Raw genomic sequence first — 14,146 nt, 5'->3', positions numbered from 1 at the left:
GTATATGAACAGTAATTTGAGCAATCGATTTTTCTGGGCTTCCGTTTCTAATTATAATCCTCTTTGGTAATAACATTTTTAATTACTTATTTGACATCATACTTATTGCTGGTAACTCTGTATTATATGTCCATATGTTTGTTTGCTTTTAAAAGAGAGATCACACTGATTCCCATGATCACTCATCTATTTTTAATTACCAGGGTATTCAGGGTATTCAGGCCTTACAAGATTTCGCCTTCACTTATACTTTGGCAATGATATTGCTATTTTTAGTGTTATAAAGGAGACCTTGAATCTGAAAGACCAAATAACTCACTCTTGCTGTTAATTGTGGATATGCTACCATGTGTCTTGACGGCAAAATTTAATCCTTTAATAATTTCCAAAGACTGATACCTGCTCAGCCTTCCCGTGTTATGTTAAAATCAAGGCTGGCATTTTATCAGTCACAACAAGAATCCACCATTCAGTTACATCTTGGGATCAAAAAAATAAACAGATAAATAAAATCAGTGAAGTAACATTCTCTTGAGTCCTGAGTGAATTTACCCACAGTTTACCAAGATGAAGACAGGCATCTTATATGTGTGAATGAAGGAAATTATGATCAGTTGTTGTGAAGTCAGCAGTAATGTTGTGCTGTAAGAAAGTTTATACCTAATGTGTTTTTACTAGTCCCATACATTGTAAGCAAACATTGTCCAAATACCAACAAGCCATTCATCACCTTTCTAACTGGTCAAGGGCAGAGAGAAAGAAAGAAGATACTCACTTCACCAAGGAAGTCATTTGATGAGAATCTATCATAATCCCAGACAGTCACTTCCAGTGTTTTCTTCTTCAGCTGCAATTTAAGTCAAAAGAAAATTAACCCCATTGCTATCATAAACTTCAAAACAATTATGTATGGTGGTATCTTTTAATTAGCTCCTCATTGTACTCTTTTTTATAGTGACAGATGGACAGTTTTGTGACCACCACAAGAGCCAAACTGATTTTCAAAGCCCTGTTTTTGTACTTCTGCAGCTTTTCTCGTTATCAAGTCTGAGTGGTCTGAACTTCAACATTTAGTTCAAGACCATTTTAAACTGAAATTTCATATGTGTTATTTAAAACACCCTATTGAAATAGCCTCACCTGTGATGACCTGGCTTTAATACCTGTACAAGTTCAGTGCAGTCAATGAGACTCTACAAATGGTCCGGACATGGACAAGTTTTACCACCAGGCAGTAATGACAGCCATCAAAATTTATTATCTGCAGACTGTGTTAAACATGATAGCTGTGTCAAGCACCCTTCTAACAGGCTAACATAAGAAAGAAGTAAGTCTTTTTATCATAGAATCATAGAATATTCTGAGTTGGAATGGACCCACAAGGATCATCAAGTCAAACATATGGTTCCACACAGTTGAATTAAACCATAATTCTGACAGCATTGTCTAAATGCTTCCTGAACTCCAGCAGGCTTGGTGCCATGAACACTTACTTCCCTAGGGAGCCTGTTCCAGTGTCCGACCACCCTTTCACTGAAGAACCACTTCCTAACACCTAGCCTGACCCTCCCCTGTCCCAGCTCCATGCCATTCCCTCGGGTCCTATCACTGTCCCCAGAGAGAAGAGCTCAACACCTGCTCCTCTGCTCTCCTCGTGAGGAAGCTGCAGGCCTCCATGAGCCCTCCTCTCAGCCTCCTCTGCTCTGGGCTGAACAAACTAAGGGACGTCTGCTGGCTGTTGCTCATACATCTTCCCCTCTAGACCTTTCACCAGAGGTCTTTATACAAAAAGGTATCTTTCACCAAAGGTTTTTATATGAAAAGATATCTCAAAGCAGAGAAACTGACGTCCAAAGCAGTTGACCTTGTTAGAAAGATTGATCTGAGTGTCATCCCAGGGATCCATGGGGACAGATGGGAAGAAGAAGGTTGACTGATGGTAAGGAGAACAAGATTGAATATTGGTGTTGTATACTGGAGCAAAAGGCTAGCAGAGAGGCAACAAATAAATTAACATGACTTAACAGAGGGAAGGACAAAATCATGGGGAGTATGAGATATCTGTGGAGTCAGGCTACAAAGTTGTAAGTGAAGTATTTGTTGGACACTTCTAAGTGTTGCTAAAGAAAACAGAACACTGTTCACATACTTGAATATAAGAGATCACAACCAGAAATCTTATGTAATAATCAAGGTCATCATCCCAACAGAAGCTGCTCTGATTATTAATTTGCTGCTTGGGAGAAAGGGACAAAAAAAGATTGAGTTGTTGTTCAAAATCATAAGCTATAAAATTTACTGTACATTACATACACTTTCAAGAAGAGCATAATTTCCCATTTACTTCCGCTTCCCCTTCGTTTAATATAACACAGGTTCAGACAGTTTTTAATAATTTTAAATTGCCTTTAACTAATAATTTCATCTTATTATTATGTATTATGAATATCTTTTGGTCACAGCTAATTTTAGAAAAATGAACAGCTATGCAAATCCAGTTTCTTTGGAAATCATATTAATATCAGCATATCCCAGTAAACTCAAAACACAAAAGGAAATTGTGTTACTTTTTAGCATCTATGATGTATTCTTTAAGAAGGCAAAAACATGACTTGAAAACTAAGATTAAAAACGAAAAATAATAATTGAGAGCAATTCCTTAATCTATCTTTGTTTTAATCCTACCTATTTAGGCTACGTTTAACATATTCTTCTTAAAAATACCATGCAAAAAGTAAGCAAAAAGTTGAACAAGGGAAAGGTTCTGTCTTGAATATCCTTTACAGAATATATGTAAAGGGGATTACCTTGACTAAATAAAATTTATTTTCTTTGCTGTTCAAAGAGAGTATCAAAATTGCAATGTGAAAACTAACCTGAAAAATAAGTTGAGCAACCTGTGGTCCATGCTACTTTTAGCTTCTTGGGTGGTACTATTTTCTGCTAGATGCTATACTAAGTATATGCATTTTTGCCCTTAAAAACAGGAATCACATAAATACTTTTCAGAAATTCATTGTCTCAACCTTTGTTATTTTGAGAGGTTATAGTTGTTAATTGTTGCAAGTTATGGCTGTGCAAGGACAGAGAGAAGAACATATAGATCCAGAGGAAAAACAAAACAAAACAAAACACAACACAACATAACACAACAACAACAAACAAATATGGAGCTGCAATGTTTTTTTGTGGAAATGGGAAAATAGAGAAGATTTTCCAGTAACTGCAATCCTACTTTGCTAGCATTTTTTATGGTAATAAAACTGTGCTGAAAACTTGCAGTACTCTACATTTCTTTGAGTTATCTATTTTAAGCCTCTTAATTTGATAAAGCTTTTATGAAATATTATGACAATGAAAAACCATCAAAACAGCTTTATTAGGCAGTAAATGAAATGAGTTTTAAAGAGGAGGAAAATTTGCTTTTCTGAAGATGTATTTATGTACTATTACTAAGGGCAAAGAACACTCAATGGCTAGGGATTTTAAAAGCAGCCATTATACCGTCACAGGAAAGCAAGTTTTACCTTACATCATCCAATTTTAGCTTGTGAAGACAGAGGTTCAGATTCCCATCAGAAATTTAACCGACAGCATTACTGAAAATGATTTTTCTGAAATGGTCTCCATATGACAGTAGGCTCCTACAAGTAGGCAATGCATTCACAAGCAAATGAGAAGGTGCACCTAAAGAGGCAGAGCAGTTTGACCCAGATGACTTTACAAATGTTGTGAAGCTAATTTGAGTTTAAAGAACGTTACAAAAACAGTGCAACTAAGCCACAACTAATTTTGGACTTTGCCTCATGGAAGTGAAAAATTAAAAAAAAAAAAAAAAAGAGAGAGAGAGAGAGAAAGAAAAACACCTAAGATTTGCACATTATGACATGAGAAATCCAGTTAGCTTTAGGCTGCTGCGGAAAAACATAATTTAAAAGAAGATAAAGGAATACGCAGAAACAGACAATGTGAATAATATTTTCTCTTACTGATGACCAAACCAATGCCACATATGACAGAAGTGTCTGTTACTAGATTTGAATGTCTAGAGGTCCTTTGGTGTTGTGACTGATAATGCTGGCCCATGTAATTAAAATGCATTACTTGAAATATTTGATGGATTCTCCTTGAGAAAGCTTATACAACTTATGACTGGAAGAAAGACATCATTTTAATGCAGTTCTTTTTTTCTCCAATGCAGAAAGTAAATTCCTATAATCAGTTTAGAAATATTTTAAAAGTTTGCAATCTCAGTCAGGATATTTGATGAGTAGAAATAAAGGCATTGTATTAGCTTATGCATTATATTTATTTATGTTTCCATTGATATTTAACATTTAAAGGTACTAATCTCTATAATGCTGTGCTTCAGTATGCGGGAGGACAGAAAGACTTTTGATAGATAATTTAGGAACTTACATTTTCTTGTCCAAGATTTATGTGCCAGCACCTTGCTGATTCATATGAAATCTTTCCTCACTTCTGGAAAAAAGATTTAGGCTCCTGAATCACTGAAGGATCTTGAATATAATACTCTTTCTAAATATATTATCTTCAATTTAAGAATATGAACAATAGCAAGAACCATACGCTTTAATGAATTATATCCATTATTTAAGGAAACACTTTTGCCTCCTTTTTAATAAATAAGAAATTGAGGCAAACAATGCCACATCTTATATTGTGGTCATACATTAGACCAGTGACCTAACCAGTAACAGAACTTTCAACTTTTATCGTCTTCTGAAATCATACTAAAGGTTCTTTTCCTTATCTGAGTACGCACATGACTTGAGTTAGCAATTATTATGCAATATTGTAATGTGTGTACTCAGTATTCTTGTAAAACCGTAACTATCTACACTTTGTTACTTAAAAAAAAAGTCAAATTACTAAATATTCAGTTTAATTTATTTCTTTTTCTCTGTTAAAATGGAATGTACTATGTTATAAAACTAATCATTCTGACCTTGAAAAAGTCAGTTTCATTTCAAAGAGAGATGTATTTCCCATAATTATTTTCGCTTTAATTTCAGCAAGGTTATGAAAGAGTAAAGGAAAATGGAAAATTGTACAACTAGCTAAAGTCTAGACAGTGACATTGAAAGGACTATATTAGGAAATATTTAATGATACTCATTTGCTGTCAGCAAGCAACCCGTGCTTTGATGGAGGATAAGGAAATGCTTCTTTGAAGAAATAATATTTATAAAGACTCATGAGTTTGTGTTAGGGAATGACTGCTAACTCTACAGCTTGGTGTTGATGCAGCTATGCTTGTCTGTTGACCAGAACACTCATTTTCAGTCTATCATGATTATTATCTTGCATTTCTCTTCATGCTCCTAACTATTGTGAAATTTCTATGCATGAGAGCTATGAGTGCAAGCAATGTACTGTTATATGGTGATAGTTCTTTAAACTGTAGAGGGTACTTCCCATCACGGTGGAATTAGTTGGTGAGTTATGAATGTAGTTTATTGTATATTCTCTAAATCAAGGCACTGAATTTTACACAATATAAGAAACACTGACATCAGTATCTTACCGCTAGATAAAAGACATATAAGAAAACACTATTGCCTGCATACACTTCTGTGTGAGAAGAAGACAAAATATACAATATATGTGATACTAGGATGAAACTTATGCATTTATAATTGTAAGCACTGCATGAAAGTATGAGAGGAAGAGAAAAGGAGATCTGCAAACAGAAAGCAAAAGTTCAAAGAATTCAATATGTAACCTAAAAGCAAATTTCATCAAGCAATAGTCAAAAGACTGACATCAAAGATATAAAGAGATTTTCTAACATATAGATCTCTGTCCAATAAATCCTAGACTAAGATTATCCAATTGCCAAACAGCCATTGAACATCCAACACCCTTAATTACAGCTCTGGAAATGTCACAGAAGAACCAAAAAGCAAATTAAGTAAACTGAGGAGTCTTTCTTAAATGGGAAGCTCAGACCACCTTGTTTGGAAATATTGCTAAGACTTACCAAACATTCGTATCAAACACAGAAGACCTAGGGTTCATACTGCAAGAATACAAACCTCATAGTTTTTTTTATTCCTTAGGCTTTCACTGTCAGTGAACCACCATTTATGCAAGCCTACAAGAAAAAGCATGCAAAACCCAGCAAACCAAAACCACTATGAATGGTTAGATGTAGATAACAGGGGGCCTCTAAAGTAAATCTCAGGTAGCGCCCCTAATGGCAAGAAGATGTATATGTTGCATGAGCAACCATGCAAGTCCCTCTGTGAGAGGGGTTTTGCTCCATGCAAAATATGATGTTTTAATCTATGTTCATCTCAATGAACAGGAAGAATGAATAAGAAAATTTTAAGTTAGCAAGATAATACTGAGGTCTTTGTGTCATGTTGGAGAAGTATATTAAAAGCATTGGAAATTGGTTCATGAAAGAATCTGATCTTTGCAGGCTTTTTTTCTGAAGTACTGAAAAATTAGATGGCCTTGAAAAACAAAGCTGAAAGCATCAAGAACAAAACACCAAGAAAGGCAGAAAGATTTGGGAGTGCATACAGATGTTATTCTATAAAACATGCTTCATAATTTAAACAGGCTGATCATTTTGTCCATTGTGCCTTCTTCAGACAGTAAAAGGTCTCTTTAAAAAGGAAGATGGAGAAAAAGAAGACTGGATTGCTACATACTGCCTCAGTTAACCCCCTGGGTCAGTTAGAGTTATGAAACAACTAAGAAATAGACACAGAAGGCTTCCATTGAACTCTTCCCCAAATGTGATTTAAATCTTTCTGTAACAAGGAAATTAAATCTCTTCTGAATTTTGTTGAACAGATTCATATTTCAAAACCATTGCTGTAAATTATTGCTAAATGTAAACGTATCTCTACATTTCATAAACATTTTTGAACAAGAAAATGTTTTTAAGACCTGTGTTTTCTGTGAACTTGCATGGTATTTGGAATCAAGAGTGATGCTGATTTCTGCATCTACTTCAGCAGCTTCTGTCTGGATTTATCCCCTCCCTGTGTTCCATAACCATTTTTAGAAATAACACATCCATACTTACAACATGCTTATGAATGTAATCCACACAAAAGATCATTTTTATGAATAGAAAGAACAAGAAAAGAGAATTGATATAGTGATCTCTATCAGAGGCGAGGAAATAGTTACAAATTTCCCCTGAATTTGGCAAGATTTCTTAGGAGTTCACAAAGTTGCCAGTGCCACTGCACAATAAGCACTGCAGACCACATAAATAAATATAGCAGCAAATTGCACTGAATAGTATTACCACTTACGCACCTGTTCCACAGAGATATTTTTATAAATGACCGTCTGATTCCACTCAGGATTCAAGCTTTTCTGCACATACTTAGTTCTCCGCTTGTACTCAGCACTGAATTTGAACAAAGGAAGGAAACGTCACATTAACAATCTTTTGTTTCTTTCAGTTCTAATACAAAACAACTCCTCCTCCCCACAAAAAAAAAAAAAAAAAATCTCTCTTCAGTGGGCTATTGCTGCCTACAACTGTGTCTACATAAAGCATCAGTCAGCGAATGCACATATGCAATTCTCTCATTGTATGTGTTGTGCTCTGACTATAAATGAAAGTGATAATGCACTGATTTCTTTTCCAAGACCATCTTTCTATTATCCCTTTAAAGTACCAGGAATCCATTATATTTATAGGTTATAGTCTCTAATTACAGGATTGCCATCTCACTAGAACATTCATTGAAGACCATGGGGTAAATAATATCCTGTTAATGATAGAAACAATAATTTCTTATTGATCCTGTTCTCTGCCTCTGCCTCTAACTGCACTGGAAACAAACATAAAAGTACATCAAGCTCATGATTGCTTTTATCAATAGCCAAGAATAAAAATTTGGCTGCATAATCTGTTTTTAAAAAAGACTTGGCAGTGCTTTCTATTGTACTTTGCATTTCCTGAGGATGGGGAAAGCAATATACAAACCTTTAATAGCATATGGATTCATCTAGTGCCATGAGCTTTGATGTCTGATCTGCTTCCATTCCAATTTTAATTTAACATAAATTTTAATGGATATCTCAAAAGAGCTTGGTAGGAGAACATAAAAAGCTTTCAATATTTTGAAAATCCAGCAAGATATAAGGCAAAGAACTTGTTTTTGCTACTCTGCAAATTTAACTTGGGTTCAAACGTCCTATACAGTACGGTCATACATATTACATCTGCTACTAGATCCAGGACCTTCTCCAGCGCTAAGACCAAATCACAGACTCATAGAATCATTAAGGTTGGAAAAGACCTTCAAGATCATCTGGTCCAACCATCCCCCACCATCAATGTCACCCACTAAACCATGTCCCTAAGCACCAGGTCCAACCTTTCCTTGAACATCCCCAGGGACGGTGATTCCACCTCTTCCCTGGGCAACCCGTTCCAACACCTGACAGCTCTTTATGAGAAGAAATGGCACAGAAAGACCTGTATCTGCCCTATTAAACTCCCTTATGGTACCTTTACATTAATATTTGGTAGTGTGGTTTTCTCCTGATTGTCCCACTTCTGACTTCAGATTGAACCATGTTTTGGTTCAAACTGTGGTACGGTCTCACAGTTGATGAACTACATTCCTTTCATATGAGATTAATACAGAAGATGCACTCCCGAGGCTCATTTAATCAGCCAGACACTAATGTGTACTGTGCATGGTACCAGGCTGGTGTAAGTCCAAATTAAAGTTATGTGAAACATGCCTGTGTTTCATTGACACATATATACCAATGTTGGGTCTTCAGCACCACCAGTTTCATTCTACAAACTCAATACTATTGTGCAGTGCTCACTTCTAATTATTCTGGTGTGTGCAGTAGCCTTATTCTTGAAAAAGGGGTGGCTATATCCAAGCTGCCTACTAGACAGCTTGGTAATTCCCAAAGTGGGTCTATAAACTTTTTTGGAGAAGGCTAGTTGAGCTCGGCAAAAATAATGGCTACCTGTGGCCTAAAAGTTTAACAGTATTGATGACTGAGTTCCAGTTCCCAGGATTATTTCAAAGTACTGCTTATTTTATTAGTGCAGTGTATGGGGATTTTTGTTGTTGTTGTTGGTTGGTTTCTCAGTTTTTCATTAAGACTGTTTTAAAAGTGTAAATGTAATAAATTACTGGTTAAGATATCCTATATTTTACTTTTCTTTCTTTCTTTCTTTCTTTCTTCTGACTTTTGTAATTCTTAGAGGACTGTTTTACATTACATATATACAGAAATACAGCATTGGACTTGGTGGCTGTACACACTAAACTCTCCAGAAGTATTCCCAGTAAAAGTAATAGTACTGCTTTTCAAAAGAATTCTGCAAAAATTAAAATGCAACATCAATGATTGTATTAGTAGGTTCTGGATTAGAAATTTCCTCTATTCCTTCTTTTTCAGCTCTCAGTAGATTTTAAATCTGATCACTTGCTTAGATAGCCTTTTTTCATGTTGTAACTGTCCACCGTCCATTGAAAATATTGGTTCCCACGTGCTGAAAAGATACTGTACTGAATATATGGAAATATTTTGTTGTTAATGTAATTAAGCTACTGTGTACTAAAGGAGACTAGGCACAATGGATCTGGTATTTATCTTAAATCTCACGAAGTAATTGAGCTGAGTACCAGGCAAGTGTACATGGAGAACAACCAATGTCAGTAAATTACTGAGCCACTACAATTAGAACACAAGAGCCAGAGTCCTGTAGGGGACATAGCATCAGCTTATTGAAACTGGTATGTCAGCAAACCCATCAAATGTCACATATATTGATACTGTGATAGTGGAAATGCAGTATAAGAACAGACCATACTACTCTGCTTCTGGGACTACACTGAATAGATTCTGAGTAAACATAGCAAGGAGGCCTCTTGATACATTTAGATATTATTAAGTATGAACAATAATAAACCTTACTGACACTTCCATACTGAAAATTACAGCTCAAATATTTTTTTCTTTAAACCTAAGCACGTTTTTGTTTCTTTTGAATTTTTATTTAAAAATGATTATTTCCAGTATTAACTTTACTTTCAGTAACTCATTTCAAATGTATATATCTTATAAAAATAATATTAATTTTTACATAAAGAATGAATACTGATATGCATTTTTTTCTTTCTTTTCTTTTAAAGAGTAATTTATGATGCCTAGCAAGCACCACTTCATTTTCACAAACATTACAAGGAAAAGTTTTGTCTCTTCTGCCTCTTCAGTAATAACATATCAGAGTTGCAGAAAAAGGTACAACATAGATGAGCTCAAGGTAATAAAATATTTTTGCTCTCAATTATAGGAAAATGAGTCCTCTCTCTTGTCTTTTCTTACTCAGGTTATCGGTTCTAACCGATATCTTTTAATGAAAGTCACTTGTAACCGTTTTTGCTCTTATGTTTTGCTCATAGTCATTCTACATAGTTCCATTTATTTTTGAAAATATTTTATCTATTGATAGCAAAACATGCTATTCACTGTCTTCCAATTTATTGAAAAATGTGAAGGGCATTGGAATTTGTGAAACAAAGTATCTGTCTGCCTCTGCTTATGAGAAGAAAGCAGCAGCTGTCTATAAGAAAGTTAGTTGTGTCAGCCACTGTGTACAACCACATCTTTTTGAAAAAAAAAAGTTTCTTTTTTTCTTGTGTATCAGTAAGAGATGGATGAATGAAAATCTAGGGGGATCAAGACCATATGGAAGAGAAAGTTATTTCTTCGCAGTTTTGTAAGGAAAACCTGAATACTTTTAGAAACTAGATTTTGATAGCATATCCCATTCAGTATTGCACTTAGATCTTTTAAACTCTTCAGCAGATTTTTTTTCCTCTGCTCTCTGATCTGAAAAAAGTATCCTTTTCACTCAAAATCATCATGAGATTACATTGATCCATGGAGAGATATGAGACACTGGCAAATGAAAACTGGACTAGCAGCATCTCTTTCTTTGACCTCATGGTACTCTTTAAACAATTGTTCTGATCAGCTATTAATGAAATATTAATTTATCTAAATGTCTTCTGTAATCCATTTACTTATTACCATAATGAAGCTAGGATAGTACTATAGAGCTTGGTCCATATGTCATAAGATCTATGTTCATTTAAAAGAACTGTTATACGTCTTTTTGAAGTAAGAAAGGTCCCTTTGTGTTATCAACCAAGAAAGTGAATCCATGATATCCGTCTCTTAGTCCTGGATTTTCTTTTACAATATTAAAACTTCACCACCTTTTCATATTTTCTGATTATTGTTGAAAATATGTGAGAAGCTGATTCAGGTAGTGTTGAATAGTAGAGTTGTCAGAGAAGAAAGTTAAATGTGTTGTTAAAAGCATAACTCTGGAGTATTTCCAGTGAAGTATCTGGATCAAAATTGGCTGGGGGGAATAAGCCCACATTCATGTAGCCTATGGTGTGGATCCGTTGTAGAGGGAAGCAGGAGACCTTGATCACATGTAAGGAGGCACAGCCCCAGACTAAGCTAAAGGTCTTTAAATGTCTGAAAGGAAGGATCTGACAAAAATATTAAGTTCATCTTACTGATACACCTTCCCCCCAACAACTGCCATTAACAGATGGTGATGCTTTAATAAAACATTCATTAAAGCTAATCATATCTAGTATGAAATAATTTGCACTTGAAATTGTCATAGAGTATGCCGTGTAAAAAGATATAAACTGTATTACTCTTTTCTTTATCTTTTCTCTATGCTTCCCTGGTTACAGATTATCAATATATAATACAACAGAAAGTGCAATGAAAAAAAAAAAAGTATAATAGAATAACTGCAAGTAAAATGTGGCATTTAAACACATTCATTTAATAATTCTACTAATGAAGACCAGGCTGAAGATAGAGCAGATCTGTTTATTAAAAAGCCATCTGTTGACTTGTTTGGTCAGCTTTCTACTTTTAAAGAAATGCAGAGTGAAAGCTGAATTTCTATTATCGTGTATTTATCCTTGGTTGATATTAGTGTATCTTGAGAAGAGAATTTTGCCTTATGTTTCCAAATCCAGGACAAACAAAGCACTAGTAATTCCAGTTACTAAAAATTCAATTACACTGAATAGCCATTTATGTGTTCAAACAGCTTTAAAGTCATCTGGGTGATTATCTAGACTGATACTTGGCATTAAAGTCTACATGCTGTGAAAAGCACAGAGAGAAAAATATTCCACCTCACTTCCAAGCAATGCTGTTCCTGTTGGCATCTTGAGACAATTCACTGTGAATTGTTTTACAACTTTCAGTGAATAAGAATGAATTTTTAGATATCTATGACTAAACTAGATTCTTGCAGACATCAAAGGAAATTTCATGTGTCATCGGAGTTTGGGCCTAAGATATTACTGCATCAAGGCATACTAAATACTTGTTTCAATTCCTTCTGACCTGGAAATGAAGTTCATTAGAGAATAAACAGCAAAACCATGCAGCAATCGTGTCATCAAGACTTAAGAGAAATCTGTATTTCAATGCACAGGCTGATCATAACATCATGCTTGCATACAAAAATGAAAGAATAAAATTGAAAGACAGTACACTCTACCTTGAATTTTGGACAACCATGACTTGTCTGCATACCCAGCATTAAACATAGTTAGGAACACAGAGGAAGCAGCATGAGAGAAAATGAGAAGAGAGAGATGAAAGAAAACATAAATAATGGTAGTTTAGAGTATCAGAATCAAAGGAAACAGAGGCATTACAAGGAATAAGCAGTCGTGTATGGATTGAACTACAGATAAAATATATTTATGAACAGTTCTAGTCTCTGCTTTCAAATACAAGTTTTGCACTTTTGAGAAGCTTTTCATTTTCATTACTCCCAAAAGCCCCAACCTACATATAAAACAGTAAAATTGCCATATCTTAAACCCAAATAAAACTAAAATCCAGATTCTTCGTAACTTGGCCCCAGTTTTGAATCTATATTTTGATCTGACTTAGAATTCTGCAGGTTGAACAACTCTGTAGTTCAAAGCCTTACTTCTACATCATGAATGTATCTGCAAAATTCCCAGTAAGATTGATTTGACAAGTATTTGATGAGAGTCTTAGGTGCATTAAAAAAAAAATTAAAAAAAAATTAGGACCTGTTCCCATTATATTCAGTAATAGTTTTGGGCCCAGTTCCACTGAACAATATTGAATACTGTATAGCTGAAATCAGCAAGCTACTAAATACGCATGCTTTAGCTTTACCATTTGTGTGCTTTTAGCTGTGCTTTCCCATATGCCAAATGCTAAACTGTGACTTGAGCATGCACTTTCCTGTTACTTTGAATAGATCAGAAATACAGATTTTTAGTTACGTGGTCCCAGCCTAAGAGTCTTTTATGATGAGTGTGACTACACAAATTGAGAAGTTTGCAGGAATTTGTCTTTGCAAACCAAGGTCTTAGTTTAGTTTAAGGTAATCAGCTTAATTTTAGATAAATCTACTGTCAATTAAGTCAGCAGTATTTTTACAGCTGCTTATACTTACGTATATGTGCGAAATTCTGCAAATTTAGGGCACAAAAAGAGTTATAATATTGTTGATACAGAAAAAAATATTTTTTAAACAGTAATTAGCTATTTGTAATTACAGTCAGAGTTTAAAAAAGCAATGGTCTATGAAAATATGGTCACTAATTTGTATAGTCTTTAAATACAAAATTACCAGAATTTCTAAAACTATATCTTAGCTCTTAATAAATAAATAAATAAATAAAACACATGGAATGACTGATTTCTGTCTCATATTTCTCACCTTTAATATTATACTGCAACCTCAAATTAATCTCAGCTACTGTGACTGTGCATGTTTGCAAAACTGTTCCTTAGCATGTAGATTTTTGTATTACAGAATTACAGGACAAATCATTACACCCAAATCCATGCACTTCAATACAAGTTAGAGACAGATTTCTAGGGAGAACTTTGAAGTCCATATATTTATTGCCTTTCAGCAGACTGTTATTCTCTTAATACACAATTTTCCATGTATTACAATTTTTAAATGGAAAGATGGGAAAAAGAATAGATGAAACCTACAGAAATGATCATGAAGCCCCTGAAGTCAGTAGCAAAGTATAAACATTCACCTTGGAATAGAGTAAGGCTCTCCATTAAA

At 34.6% G+C, this 14,146-nt stretch overlaps 1 protein-coding gene across 1 annotated transcript in view; it reads right to left on the bottom strand.

Annotated features, from left to right (window-relative positions):
- The window catches only part of PCLO (piccolo presynaptic cytomatrix protein), a 368,631-nt gene that overhangs the window by 65,001 nt on the left and 289,484 nt on the right, over positions 1 to 14,146 (bottom strand). The window contains exons 17-19 of the mRNA XM_050708091.1: positions 12,578 to 12,604; positions 7,303 to 7,396; positions 776 to 847 (exon numbers count right to left, since the gene is read on the bottom strand). Of these exons, the coding sequence (XP_050564048.1) occupies positions 776 to 847; positions 7,303 to 7,396; positions 12,578 to 12,604 (193 nt within the window). The remainder of the gene's footprint in view (positions 1 to 775; positions 848 to 7,302; positions 7,397 to 12,577; positions 12,605 to 14,146) is intronic.

The sequence above is a fragment of the Cygnus atratus genome, chromosome 1, assembly GCF_013377495.2.
Source record: "Cygnus atratus isolate AKBS03 ecotype Queensland, Australia chromosome 1, CAtr_DNAZoo_HiC_assembly, whole genome shotgun sequence".
NCBI lineage: Eukaryota > Metazoa > Chordata > Aves > Anseriformes > Anatidae > Cygnus > Cygnus atratus.
This window is presented reverse-complemented; position numbering and strand designations above follow the sequence as displayed.